The following is a 12,646-nucleotide window of genomic DNA, read 5'->3' as shown; positions in this document are numbered from 1 at the left end:
AACAACAATATCATTGAAACAACTTAAAAAATTATAATAAACCAAAAAATAAATTTACAATAAAAAATGCTTTTATTCATTGTTGTTTAGGTGGTCTAGGCGGAGGCCAGACGTCTAAAAATCGCATAGGAGTCAATAAAAAGTTTAGAGGGACTAATTGGAGAAAATCGAGACGGATTCTCAATTTCGATAGGTGGGGCCTAGGCGGTCCAGACAGCCTTCGTTTCGAACAGTGATAGAGGGACATGGACTACATTTGGCGTCAGATCTCCGCCAACCCTTAGACCAATTGTTGGTACTAGTTTAAACGATCCATCCTAGTCCACTAGGGACTAGGAGAGTCGAGCATTCGACCTTCATGAAGGGAGATGAATGTCTCCATAGGATGGAAAGTATGGACATTTAGCCCATAGTGCATGTCCTTTATAAGGTAAGGTTTATACACAGAGAGACCTTCCGAGACAGAATACTCATAGACGAATTAACGAGACGCTTATAGAGGATAGACCCCTTCGGTAAAAATTGGTTGCCTAAGGATTCAGAAAAATCTCGGCGCCACACAGGGTTTTGACCTGGCTTAGATCTAGTCTCGTGAAATTGATGAAGAAGAGAAGCGGACTATGGAGAGACATCAAGTTAAGTGAGTTAAGGGAGACACAGAGTAGAGCATTAGGTGTTGTAAACTAGCATAATGAATCAAAATACGTCCTGACTCGCTGAGTCAATCACTTGACTCATCGAAATATTAGAAGGAGGCAAAACAAATCATTTCACGATATTTTTCATATTCAACACTTTTGTATTTTGAGCATAATTTCTTTATAAGAGATTATATTGATGATATTCAAATTGCTTCAACTTTTATGTTTTTCATTTTTTAAGATTGTGAACCTGCTCAAAATTGAGTTGCAAGGTGAGTCATATGTGTAAATGAGAGAATTACGGGTATAAGTACTATTTCTTTGTATATTTCACATTTTTAACATTTCTATTTCTATTTCATTATCTTTAATTAGTTACTGTTTTGAGGTAATTTACTCTTTACTGTTAGAGAAGTATAAATTTCATCTCCTTGTGATTGTAAGCCAACTTTGATCATATCAACAATCTATTTTTTTTTTTTTAGATTTCTGTATTTGAGAGATAAAGTTCATACCTTGAAATTGGAAATTTTCAATTATTTAAATTTAGTTCGAGATTTTTTTTTTTTTTTTTTGTTGGTTTAGGGTTAAAATCCTTATATCATTCTTTCTTGGGTAATTAATTTATTAGTCCCTATATTTTGACAAAACATACTGTTTAGTCCCTGTATTTTCAAAAACACACGGTAAAGTCCCTAACGTTTTTCTCGGTGAACTGTTTAGTCCCTACCGTTAGACTCTCATAAAGATTCTGTTAGTCAATTTGGATTTGCGTTCTTCTTTTCCTTTATTTTCCTTTTCTTTAAACTCTAATGCATTTGAAATCAACTTTGAGTGTTCTTCTTCTTGATTTTCTTCTTAATCGTTCAAATTCGTAACATTGGGTCTGTTCTTTTTCTTGTTCTTCGTACAAATAGCTTTTTCTTCTAAATTGGATTTCATCTCCTGAAGTTTGAAAGTAAATAGTAAATGGTAATTTAGTCATTTCCGAAGTCATAAACGATAAAAAAATCTAACAAACAGACGGAAGGACTAAACGGTTCACTGAGAAAAAGGTTAGGGACCTTACCATGTGTTTTTGAAAATATAGGGACTAAACAGTGTGTTTTGTCAAAATATAGGGACTAATAAATTAATTACCCTTCTTTCTTTTAGGTATAATGCTCCCCCAACCCTCTTAACTTATCTAAATTGGTCATTTTACCCACTCAACTCATCGAATGTCCTATTTACCCCCTTAATCTATAAAAGTGGTATTTCTCACTCCCTCAACTTATCCATTTACTCTTCCAACTCATAAAATGTCCTATTTACCCCCTTAACTCCATAAAAGTGGTATTTTTCACCCCTTACAATCTGTTATCGAAGCCTAAATTGATAATCTTTTTTAAACGTTAAACCTATATTTATGCTATTTTGTACGTGGAACCTAAATTGATACTTCCCCAAAAATCATAGGCCTATTTTATTACATTATCCCTACATATAATGTATTTAACTTGTTTATATTAATGTTCTTATTTGTAATTTTTATTCGTTTGAATAAGTCCTACTAATTTTGTACTATAAATGGGTAAGAAATACCATTTTTATAAGAGGGTAAATAGGATCATAGGGGTGATAAATACCACTTTTATAGAGTTAAAGGGGTAATTAGGACATTTGATGAGTTGAGAAGGGGTAAAATGACCAATTTGGACAAGTTAAGGGGGTGAGAAATACCATTTTTATTGAGTTAAGGTGGTAAATAGGACATTTGATAAGTTGAAGGGGTAAAATGACCAATTTAAACCAGTTGAGTTAAGCCCTTTCTTTTAACTTATCTCTGCAAATCTTTGTAACATTCTTTCTCTACAACGACCACCAATGTTCATCCCTTCATCTTCATGTGCTCGAGCAACTTTTGTTTTTTTTGCTCCAATCCTGTTGTGGACAGATTATGGTAAGAAAAAACCTTACCTTATATGAGTTGAGTTTTTTTTTTTTTTTTTTTCACTATAAGTAGTTAAATGCTAATTTTGTAATTTTCTTAGTCAAAAACTGTTCCACGTCTAGATAATTTTTTACAATTAGAGGTAAATTAGAACAAGAGTTCAAAAATACCATTAAGTGCCGTTTGGTAAGATGTAATGACCTTCGTAATAGAATGACCATTACATTGAAGGCTCATTACCATGTTTGGTTGCATGTTACAATTTCATTGTAATGGAATGAGAAAACCTTGAGTTAAATTTTGTTGAAGAAATCTTGTAATCCCAATTACATAGAAAAATGACTTGAATTCTCATTACATTGTCATCTAACCTCTCATTTCTCAAATCTCACCTCTCAATCTCACCTCTCATTTTTGTAAAAAACGCAAAAAGTAGAAAAACATGAAAATTGAAAACGAGAAAAATGAAAAAAAAAACGAAAAACCGAAAAAATGAAAAACCGGAAAATTGAGAAAATAGAAAAACGGTGAAAAATGGAAATTAAAAGAAACGAGAAAAATGTAAAAAAAAATATGAAAAAGCGAAAAACTATATACTAATTTATTGGTTTCGGTTAATCTAATTTTGTATTTGATTCGATTCGATTTTTCACATTTTTCTTGTTTTTCCTTGATTTTAATTATGTAAATAAAATTTTATGATTGCATTTAATTAGGAAAATATAAGTATTGTTATGGTTATTACATTACATCATAATTGTCAACCAAACATGGTAATAGAATCACTATTCCATTCCATTGCATTACAACTTTGATTACATTACGACCTTGATTACATTACATTACGGCATACCAAACGGACCCTTAATGTTTTGGGGAAGGAACAATGTTACTTCTAACGTTTAAAATGGTACAATTTTACCCTAACGTTGATAAATTGGGTTAACTTGAGAAATAATTCATCAAACTGTATTCTCAGTCATGAATCTTGTAATCTACACTTCACACGTGCGTCATTTTATCAGTAACAAAGCACAAACATATGTTAATATGTGAAAAAATAAAAAACAAATAAAAATATACTGTCTTTTGTACAAATTGGACAAAAAATTCAAAAAATTCAAAAAATTCATCGAATCTACAAATATTAATTTCCAATTATATTATTAAATTATAAAAAACATGAAATCCTTTTTTAGAACGAATTGATATGCAATTGGTGCAGAATAAGGAACAAAAATATTTGTGTTTTATAATAGGGGTAAAATTGACCCAAATTATCAACGTTAGGGGTAAAATTGCACAATTTTAGCTGTTAGGGGTAAAATTGTTTCTAACCCAAAACGTTAGGGGTGTTTTTACACCTTAACCCTTAGAACAATATCCATAATTTTTTGATATTATTCTATTTAATGTCGTTCTCGTGCTTTGCGTAAACTGGTGATCTTGGATCACTTTTTCATAGATCAAATGTGATAAATTGAGGGTCTGTTTGGTTTACCTGCTATGTGCTGTTATTGTTTTTCATTTCCTATATGATTTGTTGTGTGATGTTTATTGTTTGTTATTTGATTATTAATGTACAGTAAAACCATGACTTCATGTTACTGTTAATATGTAAAAGTACTAATATGGATATGTTTTAAATAAATATGTAAAACAATTCTAAAAACAATAAAAAATAATCTAAATAACTATATAAAAATTACAAAAATAATAATTTGTAAATAATTCCATTACAAAAATAATAATTTAAATAACTACATAAAAATTTAAAAATAATTTAAATAACTACATAATGATTCTATTGGAACAATGCGCGACGCCCGCATATCACTAACATTTCGTCTTCGATGGCTCCCACTCTACTTGTGTGTCGACGGTGCGAGATAATAATCACCAATCAATTTGACGGTTTGATTAGACACCAAATTGATTCGAAATTGAGCCTTTTAGGTTAGTTCAGATAAAAAAAGTGGTATGCGATGATTCTAAGCTCGGTTTTCGGTTACATGTAGAAAAGAGACGTAATCTCACCCTATCCAGCCCGATAAATCGGTATTGTTTTACTTCTAAATGCCTGCTCCATGTGTTCGTGTTTATGATTGCTTTGAAGAGTTGTTAACTGTATCTATTCAAGCCTTTTGATGATGCTTGTAAGGTTTGTCGAACTCGTAGCCATATATAGGATTATAACATTAACCCTACTTGGCAGTTTGAAAGGATCGAAACGCGTAGTGACGTCCACTTATTTCTGTTTGAATTTACTTGTGTATGAGTGATCGAGATGATACTATGTTTGTCAATTATTTGTCATATGTTTTTCAGGATCACTATCCAGTGATCGGGGTTATATGTCTGTCATATGATTGCTATTCAGCGATCAAAACTCGATAACTGAAGCCATGCATTATTATGTTCGTTGATTAAATATAGTTTTGATGGAATCAATAAGGAAAAATTATTATATTTATTAAAACATAATAATGTACAATTTACGATTTACCAATTATTTATTGTTTATTTATCCTGATCACTATTCAGTGACCAGGATAATTTGGTCACTTTATAACCGCTACCCAATGATTGAGGTCACATTAGTGAGAAGCACATATCTAATTTACATACATATGGACTCTTAGACCATTTTGATTATGAATCAATAAGGACATGTGAATTTTGCTTAATGGTGAAAGAAGTATTAGGACTAATACATATAGATGTGTGTGGACCTATGCCTACACAAAGTTGGGGCAACTTTAGCTATTTTATTAGTTTTATAAGACTATTCAAGGTTTGGATATGTGTATCTGATGAAACATAAGTCTGAAGCATTTGAAAAGTTCAAACAAATTTAGGAATGAAGTAGAAAAATAAACTAGAAAGAAAGTCAAAACATTACGATCTGATCGTGGTGGTGAATATCTATTTGGCGAGTTCTTAGATTATCTAAAAGAGAACGAGATTCTATCACAATGGACTCCATCTTTTACACCATGACATAATGGTGTTTCAGAAAGGAGGAATCACACTTTATTAGATATGGTATGATCCATGATGTGCTCTACAACTCCCCCAAAATCATTCTGGGGTTATGTTTTAGAAATTGCTCTTTTTGTCCTTAATTGCGTTCCAACTAAATCATCATCTCCTACACCCTTTGAATTGTTCATAGGAAAGAAATCAAGTTTCTCATTTGTGAGGATTCGTGGATGTTCAACAAACGTTAAACACGTTATATTAGACAAACTAGAACCTAAGTTTGATGAGTGTATATTCATTGGGTAAATTTCATCAATGGTGTACAATGTTTGTCCAATTTCACACTTTGGTGTACAACCTTCAATTTGTCTCACTAATATGTACGAACTTATAGGTGACCTCACACTATGGTGTACAACAGGTAAAAATGACCGGTCAACGCGCCACCTCAGCTTTGACCGGTCAAAAAGTCAAAAAAGTTCAACCACTTACTATAAAATTACTTTTATATCCATACCTCTCTATTTATTCATCTTCTTCCCTCCATTTCTTTCTCTCTCATCAAATTTCTTTCTCTCTCTTCAAATTTCTCTCTCTAACTCCTCTCTCTAACTCCTCTCTCTCTAACCTCTTTCTCTCCCTTCAATCAAACTCTAATGGGAATAAAAAAGAAAGATATATTAAAGGGTGGGGAACGGCACTTTTGTCCTCCTGTCCATTCCCGTAAGCCCAGTGGTATGCTCTTTTCTATCTTCTTCTTCATTTCATAAATATATATGTCTGATATTTTCTTCTTCATTTTTAACCCTAATTTGTTGTTTTTGTTTTGCATCGATTTTAACTCAAAAAAATTTTCCACCTCTTTTAATGGTGGCGGATGATTAACGGTGAGTGAGAGTTAAATTGAAGAAACAACAATACATAAAAGTTTTGCCTTCTATGAAGATTTTTTTTCTTATTCTATTGCTTCCTGAGCAAACTAAACTAAATTTACAGTGAAAAATTTGGTGCGTAGTTGTTTGGATTTTTTTTTTTCAATTTAATGCATCTCTAGCTTGTTCATTGATTTCCTTTTAGAGTAGCTGATCTGGCAAGTTGTTCTTCTTCTTTATCTTTTTTTTTTTATTTATTTCAAGGCAAACAAAGCTTACATTACATTAACTGTTTTCTAAAAACTAAATTCTAAAAAGAGATGAAAATAACAGAAATGATGATAGCTACTAGTGTTTTCTATGGTACAATTATAGCTATATATATGTTTCTAAATTTAATTGAAGAGAGAGAAAGAGAGGAGTTAGAGAGAGAATTTGAAGAGAGAGAAAGAAATGGAGGGAAGAAGATGAATAGATGGAGAGGTAGGAGCATATAAGTAATTTTATATTAAATGGTTAAATTTTTTTGATTTTTTGACCGGTCAAAGCTGAGGTGGTGCGTTGACTAAGCGTTGACCGGTCATTTTTACCTGCTGTACACCACAGTGGGAGGTCACCTATAAGTTCGTACATATTAGTGAGACAAATTAAAGGTTGTACACCAAAGTGTGAAATGGGACAAACGTTGTACACCATTGATGAAATTTATCCTATATTCATTGGATACCCAAAAGAAACTATTGGTTATTAGTTTTTAATCATTCAGATGAACAGAAAGAATTTGTGTCCAAACATGATGTTTTGCTAGAAAAAGGAGTTTCTATTGGAAATGGATAAGAGAAACACGATCAAACTTAATGAAGTTCAAGAATGAAATGAATTACATTCTGAACAAGCAGAAGTGATGGTGGAACTTGAGCATGTGATCGAGTTGGAGACGCATGATACACAATCCCAAGTTGACTTTGAAGGAAAATAGACAAACCTAAACGTAGCGGAAATATAATTTTTTTTTATCTATTTTATCAATTTCCATTTCCCAATATTCGTTAATCGTTATTTCATATAAAGATGGATTGGACATATGTACCTTGGTTGATGAACTATCTACCGTTGCAAACGAAGTGTCCATGTGGATGCCACGTCAATCATGAACACAAATAAAAACAAAAACCAAAACCAAAAGCTAGTAATAAACCAAATAGCAATCAAGTATAGATTACCTCTAACTGTATCCACATGAATTAAGAAACGAATGGAATAGAGGAAATAATTTAGTCGAATGAGGGACGAGAAAAAATCTTATTTCTTATTTTGTATTGGCCGAAAATCTCAAGGTTGTCTATTTACAGTGTTCAATTAATTGAATCCCAATTCAATTAGGTTTAGTTAATCCTAACCAACTTAGGTATTCTATTTAGATAATAATTGTATTTATCAAACATTATCTCATATCTAATATAATATATATTTAATAAATATTATCCTAATGCCATTAGAATACAAGTTCATGTGATCTTATTTTTTGGGAGAAAAAACATTAAACCTTTGATGAATTATTCCATGTTTGTTTTAGAGATAGATTAGGGAGATAAGAGAGGGATATGAGTCTTATCTTTTAAATCCTATACCCAAGAGGCGAGTGGTATAAGAAGCTTAAATCCTATACTCAAGAGGGGAGTGGTATAAGGAGGTGGGATAAGCTCTTGCGATTTTAATAGGATGAAAAAGTCAATCTTATCCCTCAAATTAATGTTATGTAGTTTAAATAAGGTTAAAATAGTAAAATGTATTATTTTTATCCCTATCGCACGTACCAAATATTGAATAATAATTATCGACTATCATATTTTTATCCTTATTCCTAATGTTATCAAGCCTGGACTGGACCGGCTGGTCGAACCGGTTCGATCGGGAACCGGTAGGAAGTCCGGTCCGAGCTTGACTGGGTTAATCAACCCTCTGAAAACTGGTGTGAACCGACAGTGGACCGGTTCGACCGGTGGTTAAACCGAGAACCGGTGAACCCAGTTCACACCGAGCTATTATTTAAAAAAAAAATTAAGAAAAAAAAGAGACAAACTCTCTATATAAATTTAGGAAAAGGAGGCCAGACTAAGAGAGCTCATTCCAATATGGCATTGACTAGGTTAATGAACCCTCTGAAAACTGGTGTGAACCGGCAGTGGATCGGTTCGACCAATGGTTAAACCGGAAACCGGTGAACCCAGTTCACACCGAGCTATTATTTAAAAAAAAAATTAAGAGAAAAAAAAAGAGACAAATTCTCTATATAAATTTAGGAAAATGAGGCCAAGAGAGCTCATTCCAATGTGGCATTCATCACGTCACCCACATCGTGTGTGTGCGCCCCTAACCCGATGATAGATCGATTGCACCCTCTGCACGTGAGAGAGTCTTTCCTCTACTAATTAATATTCTCATTTCTTTTCTATGTGGGATAAGAATGCTTAGTTTATTTTTATCTTCTTCTAAAGCATTTCAAGTGGTTCACTTTAAGCATCAATTTCTCATTCATCACTTGTCCGTTTTGAGTTTATAATATACCGATAAAAAGATCGCATGTCATAGAATACGTTTACATATTTCAAGTTATTCTAAATTATATTTATCCGTTATATATTTAAGTCTCAAATTCACAAAAAATAACAAACCAAAAGTTGTTTATAATTTGCTTTGGATATATATAATTTATAAAAATAATTTTAAATTAATTATATATATTTAATATATATAAATATTATTTATTTATTTATTTATTACATCATCTGGTTCGATCAATCTAAGCCATCCGGTCCGACCAAATGACCCGTGACCCAGTCACCAATCCGGTTTGATGTCCGGTCCAATTGTGATAACATTGTTTATTCCTATCCCAATCCCAATAGAATACCAAACACCCTGTTAATCATTAAGAGTTTAATGTGACCAGAAATAAAAAATAGAAAACAGGAACTTAACGTGTTGAGATGATGAGGTACTCAGTCCACCAAAATCAGCCTCAAAATGTTTATTTTTTTTTTATTTTTTTTTTGCTTATGTTCAAAGGAAGACCATAATGGTAGTAATCATAAGGAAAAAGAGCAAGTATGATATAAGCTACAAGTTCTTGAATGCAAAATAAATGTATCTATTATCTATATTTCTCTATCATGAAAAGGAAAGTATGATGATCCTTGTTGTAATCCTCGTGAATCTTTCTACTTTTTCTTTGACCAAAAATCAGGAGAGAACTTCTTTAATTGATTAATGTAACAAATTCTTTCTTTGAAGATTTGGATTGAGTTAATGTGTTGAATATATTTAATTGAAGAATTGTGAATGAACATTTTTTTAATTGAAAAGCAATAGCATATCATACATCAGTATTGCCTACTGAAGATGCAACGAATGACAGGATAAACAGCAGCGCCTATATAAAAATGGACAAGCAATGTGTCCTTTGTCAAACTTAAAAACACATTACCATTTCAATTTCAATGAAGATTGTTGATTAATTGTAAACTCATAAATCAATGAACTACTCACAAAACAAAACAATGTAATTCACAAGCGAGAAGCTTATGACCTTCGAAGTTGCCCAACAATTCACTAGATTTCATACTCCGGTATTAAATCTTGAAAGAGCAACCGCACCATCCTGTTCCGAAAACAAATCTGAACCACCATCTGCAGATTGGTTTTTTCTCATTCGAATGAGAACTTTGTCGTCTACACGAGACTTGGATCTTGGTCTTCCCTTAGTACTATATCTTGCACTACTAAACCTAGAACTGGAAGCTCTATTTCCAGACTTCAAATTAGATTCAACCCCATCAGTCTCCCCCTCTGCACCAGCCATGAGTTCCATCAGATTGCTCCGAAACCCCAGATCCGAGTACACTCTGCGTGAATCCTTCACAGATTTCACACCAAGTTCATCATCTGCACCATCAAAATTGTCTTCTCCAATACTATCCCGTTTCATACCAAACTGGGGAATTCTCATTTCAACAGGACGTCCCACTGTCTCCACCATCATACAGGGATTGTTAAACCCGTTCCAGGAATGAAGAGGAACCAATTTACTCAAAGAAGTAAGCCAATCTGCTACCTCCTTCATCGATGGCCGCCTCTCCCTACAAGATCTCACACATTTAGCAGCAATCAAAGCCAATTGCTTTCGAGTTATAAGATCCTTTAGAGGGGCAATTCGGGGATCATAAACAAATCCGAGTTTCCCCTTCTTGATAAGTGGAATTGCCCAATCCACAATAGAAGGAGGAGAATGGCCAACATCAATAGCTTTTCTCCCACTAATGATCTCCAACAACAAAATACCAAAACTAAAGACATCAGTTTTAGTACTCAAATTGTCTGGAGTGACATAACAAGGATCAAGATAACCCATAGTACCAGCAGGTGGGGTTGACTTAAGTCTATAATCATCATCACTTCCACACCTTAATGCTAAACCAAAATCACCCAATCTAGCATTGTAATTCCTATCAATCAAAACATTTGCAGACTTAATATCCCTATGAATTACTGGTGGGTTAAGTGAGTGCAAAATGTCGATAGCCTTAGCAATTTGCAGAGCTAATCGAATTCTGCGGGCCCAATTAGGGGGTCTTGAATTAGAATGAAGAACATCATAAAGAGTGCCGTTGCTCATAAATTCAACAACAAGCAATCTATGTTTAGTATCATTAGCAAAGCCTAACAAGTTTACCAATCTAGGACTGTGAATCTTGGACAAGATCTCCATCTCATTGTCGACTTCCTGGCCAAATTCAAGACATCTGGAGGGTTTTTTGATGGCAACATGACGGCCGCGGATTACAGCTTTGTAGACGCAGCCATGGCTGCCTTTACCCAACAATTTCTGGTCGGAGAAACCATTAGTGGCGGCCTCGAGATCACTGTAGTGAAATTGCTGGATCTTAATGGGTTTATCTTGTTTGGATTGAGATGATGGGTTGGAGACGGCAATAGCGGATTCTGCCTTGCAAGAAAGGTAACCCATCAATTGGGAGGTGTAAAGTAATGGGTTATTGGAAGATGGAAATGGAGATTAAGGAGAGATATAGCAGTGAAAAGGGGTTGACATTTGATTAGATGGAAATGGAAAATTGGGAGAAGAAGAAGAAAGAAGTGTGTGGCAGCTGACGAAACGGGGAAATGGGGTAAAGGGACGGGAGAAGAATTGAATTGATACTCACTCGTTGGTTAGCGAGCGAATAGAGAGCCCACCTAATTGGAATCCCAATGCCTCTTTTCATGCCTTAACATATGCTTACTCTACTCTTCTTTTACTTTATTACATCATACTACTAGTACTAGTAAATAAATATTTGACCATGAGGATTACTTTACTTTCACAAATTGTTTTCATTTTTATTTTATTTTTCAAATACAAAACAAAACACATTAAACTGATGTTTTCATTTGCATATAGTAATTGAAAATATCCCGCAAGAGAAAGGAAATGAATGATTCTATTTAATCTATTTCACAAAGAAAATATTGTACCCCTAATCATCGTCCACTTGTTGCTCACGTTCATTAAAAAGAGACATTACAATGATAGAAAGATGTATATTCATGATTTTCATGAAACCTTGTAAGTTAGTCGGTTCAAACTACCAGAATTATCGTTTCCTTTCTTACCCCTTTTATGTTTGGAAGTTTTCTCTCCTTCACTTTCTTTGATGAATGGGAACTTTCCACTGTTTGGGTTTCATTACCACTAACAGTAGTATCTTTCTCATCACTTGAATTAATCATAACTTGAACATAAGCGATTTTTTTCCATATTGCTAACTACATCAACAAAACCCTCATTCGATATTCAGTGGCATAGTTTTTGCCATAAATCTCTATCGGCATTCAAATTCAAATGAGAAAAATCTTGTCTATACAAGTTTTTGCGGTTAGAATAAGTATAACAATTCAACAAAAGAAATTCATATAAATAATCACTTTTAAAGAAACATTTATGATGTTAAGGAAAAATATATAACTAATACAAAATAATCATCATATCATGTAATACTCATCGTGCATCATTCTTTCCACAGAAATCATGTTCTTCTCATCATCCCACTTGAACTCACGTGTACCTAGCATTTGAACAATAACTCTAAACTTGGTAACAAGTTTTTTTTTTAAACTAGAATCAATGTGTGGTAAAACTTTCAAACGACAACCTTGAAGGG

General features: G+C 33.2%; 1 protein-coding gene across 1 annotated transcript; it reads right to left on the bottom strand.

Annotated features, from left to right (window-relative positions):
* Window positions 1–9,840: 9,840 nt before the first annotated feature.
* LOC136226981 (serine/threonine-protein kinase-like protein At3g51990) lies at window positions 9,841–11,670 on the bottom strand. Its single transcript, XM_066015699.1, has one exon. It carries the CDS (start codon window positions 11,452–11,454, stop codon window positions 10,048–10,050), a length of 1,407 nt encoding a protein of 468 aa, XP_065871771.1. The 5' UTR covers window positions 11,455–11,670; the 3' UTR covers window positions 9,841–10,047.
* Between the last annotated feature and the right edge of the window lie 976 nt (window positions 11,671–12,646).

This window comes from Euphorbia lathyris, chromosome 4 (genome assembly GCF_963576675.1).
Source record: "Euphorbia lathyris chromosome 4, ddEupLath1.1, whole genome shotgun sequence".
Lineage (NCBI taxonomy): Eukaryota > Viridiplantae > Streptophyta > Magnoliopsida > Malpighiales > Euphorbiaceae > Euphorbia > Euphorbia lathyris.
This window is presented reverse-complemented; position numbering and strand designations above follow the sequence as displayed.

Coding starts and splice junctions, on each gene's coding strand:
- LOC136226981 (XM_066015699.1), bottom strand. CDS start 11,454: ATGGGTTACCTTTCTTGCAAGGCAGAATCCGCTATTGCCGTCTCCAAC.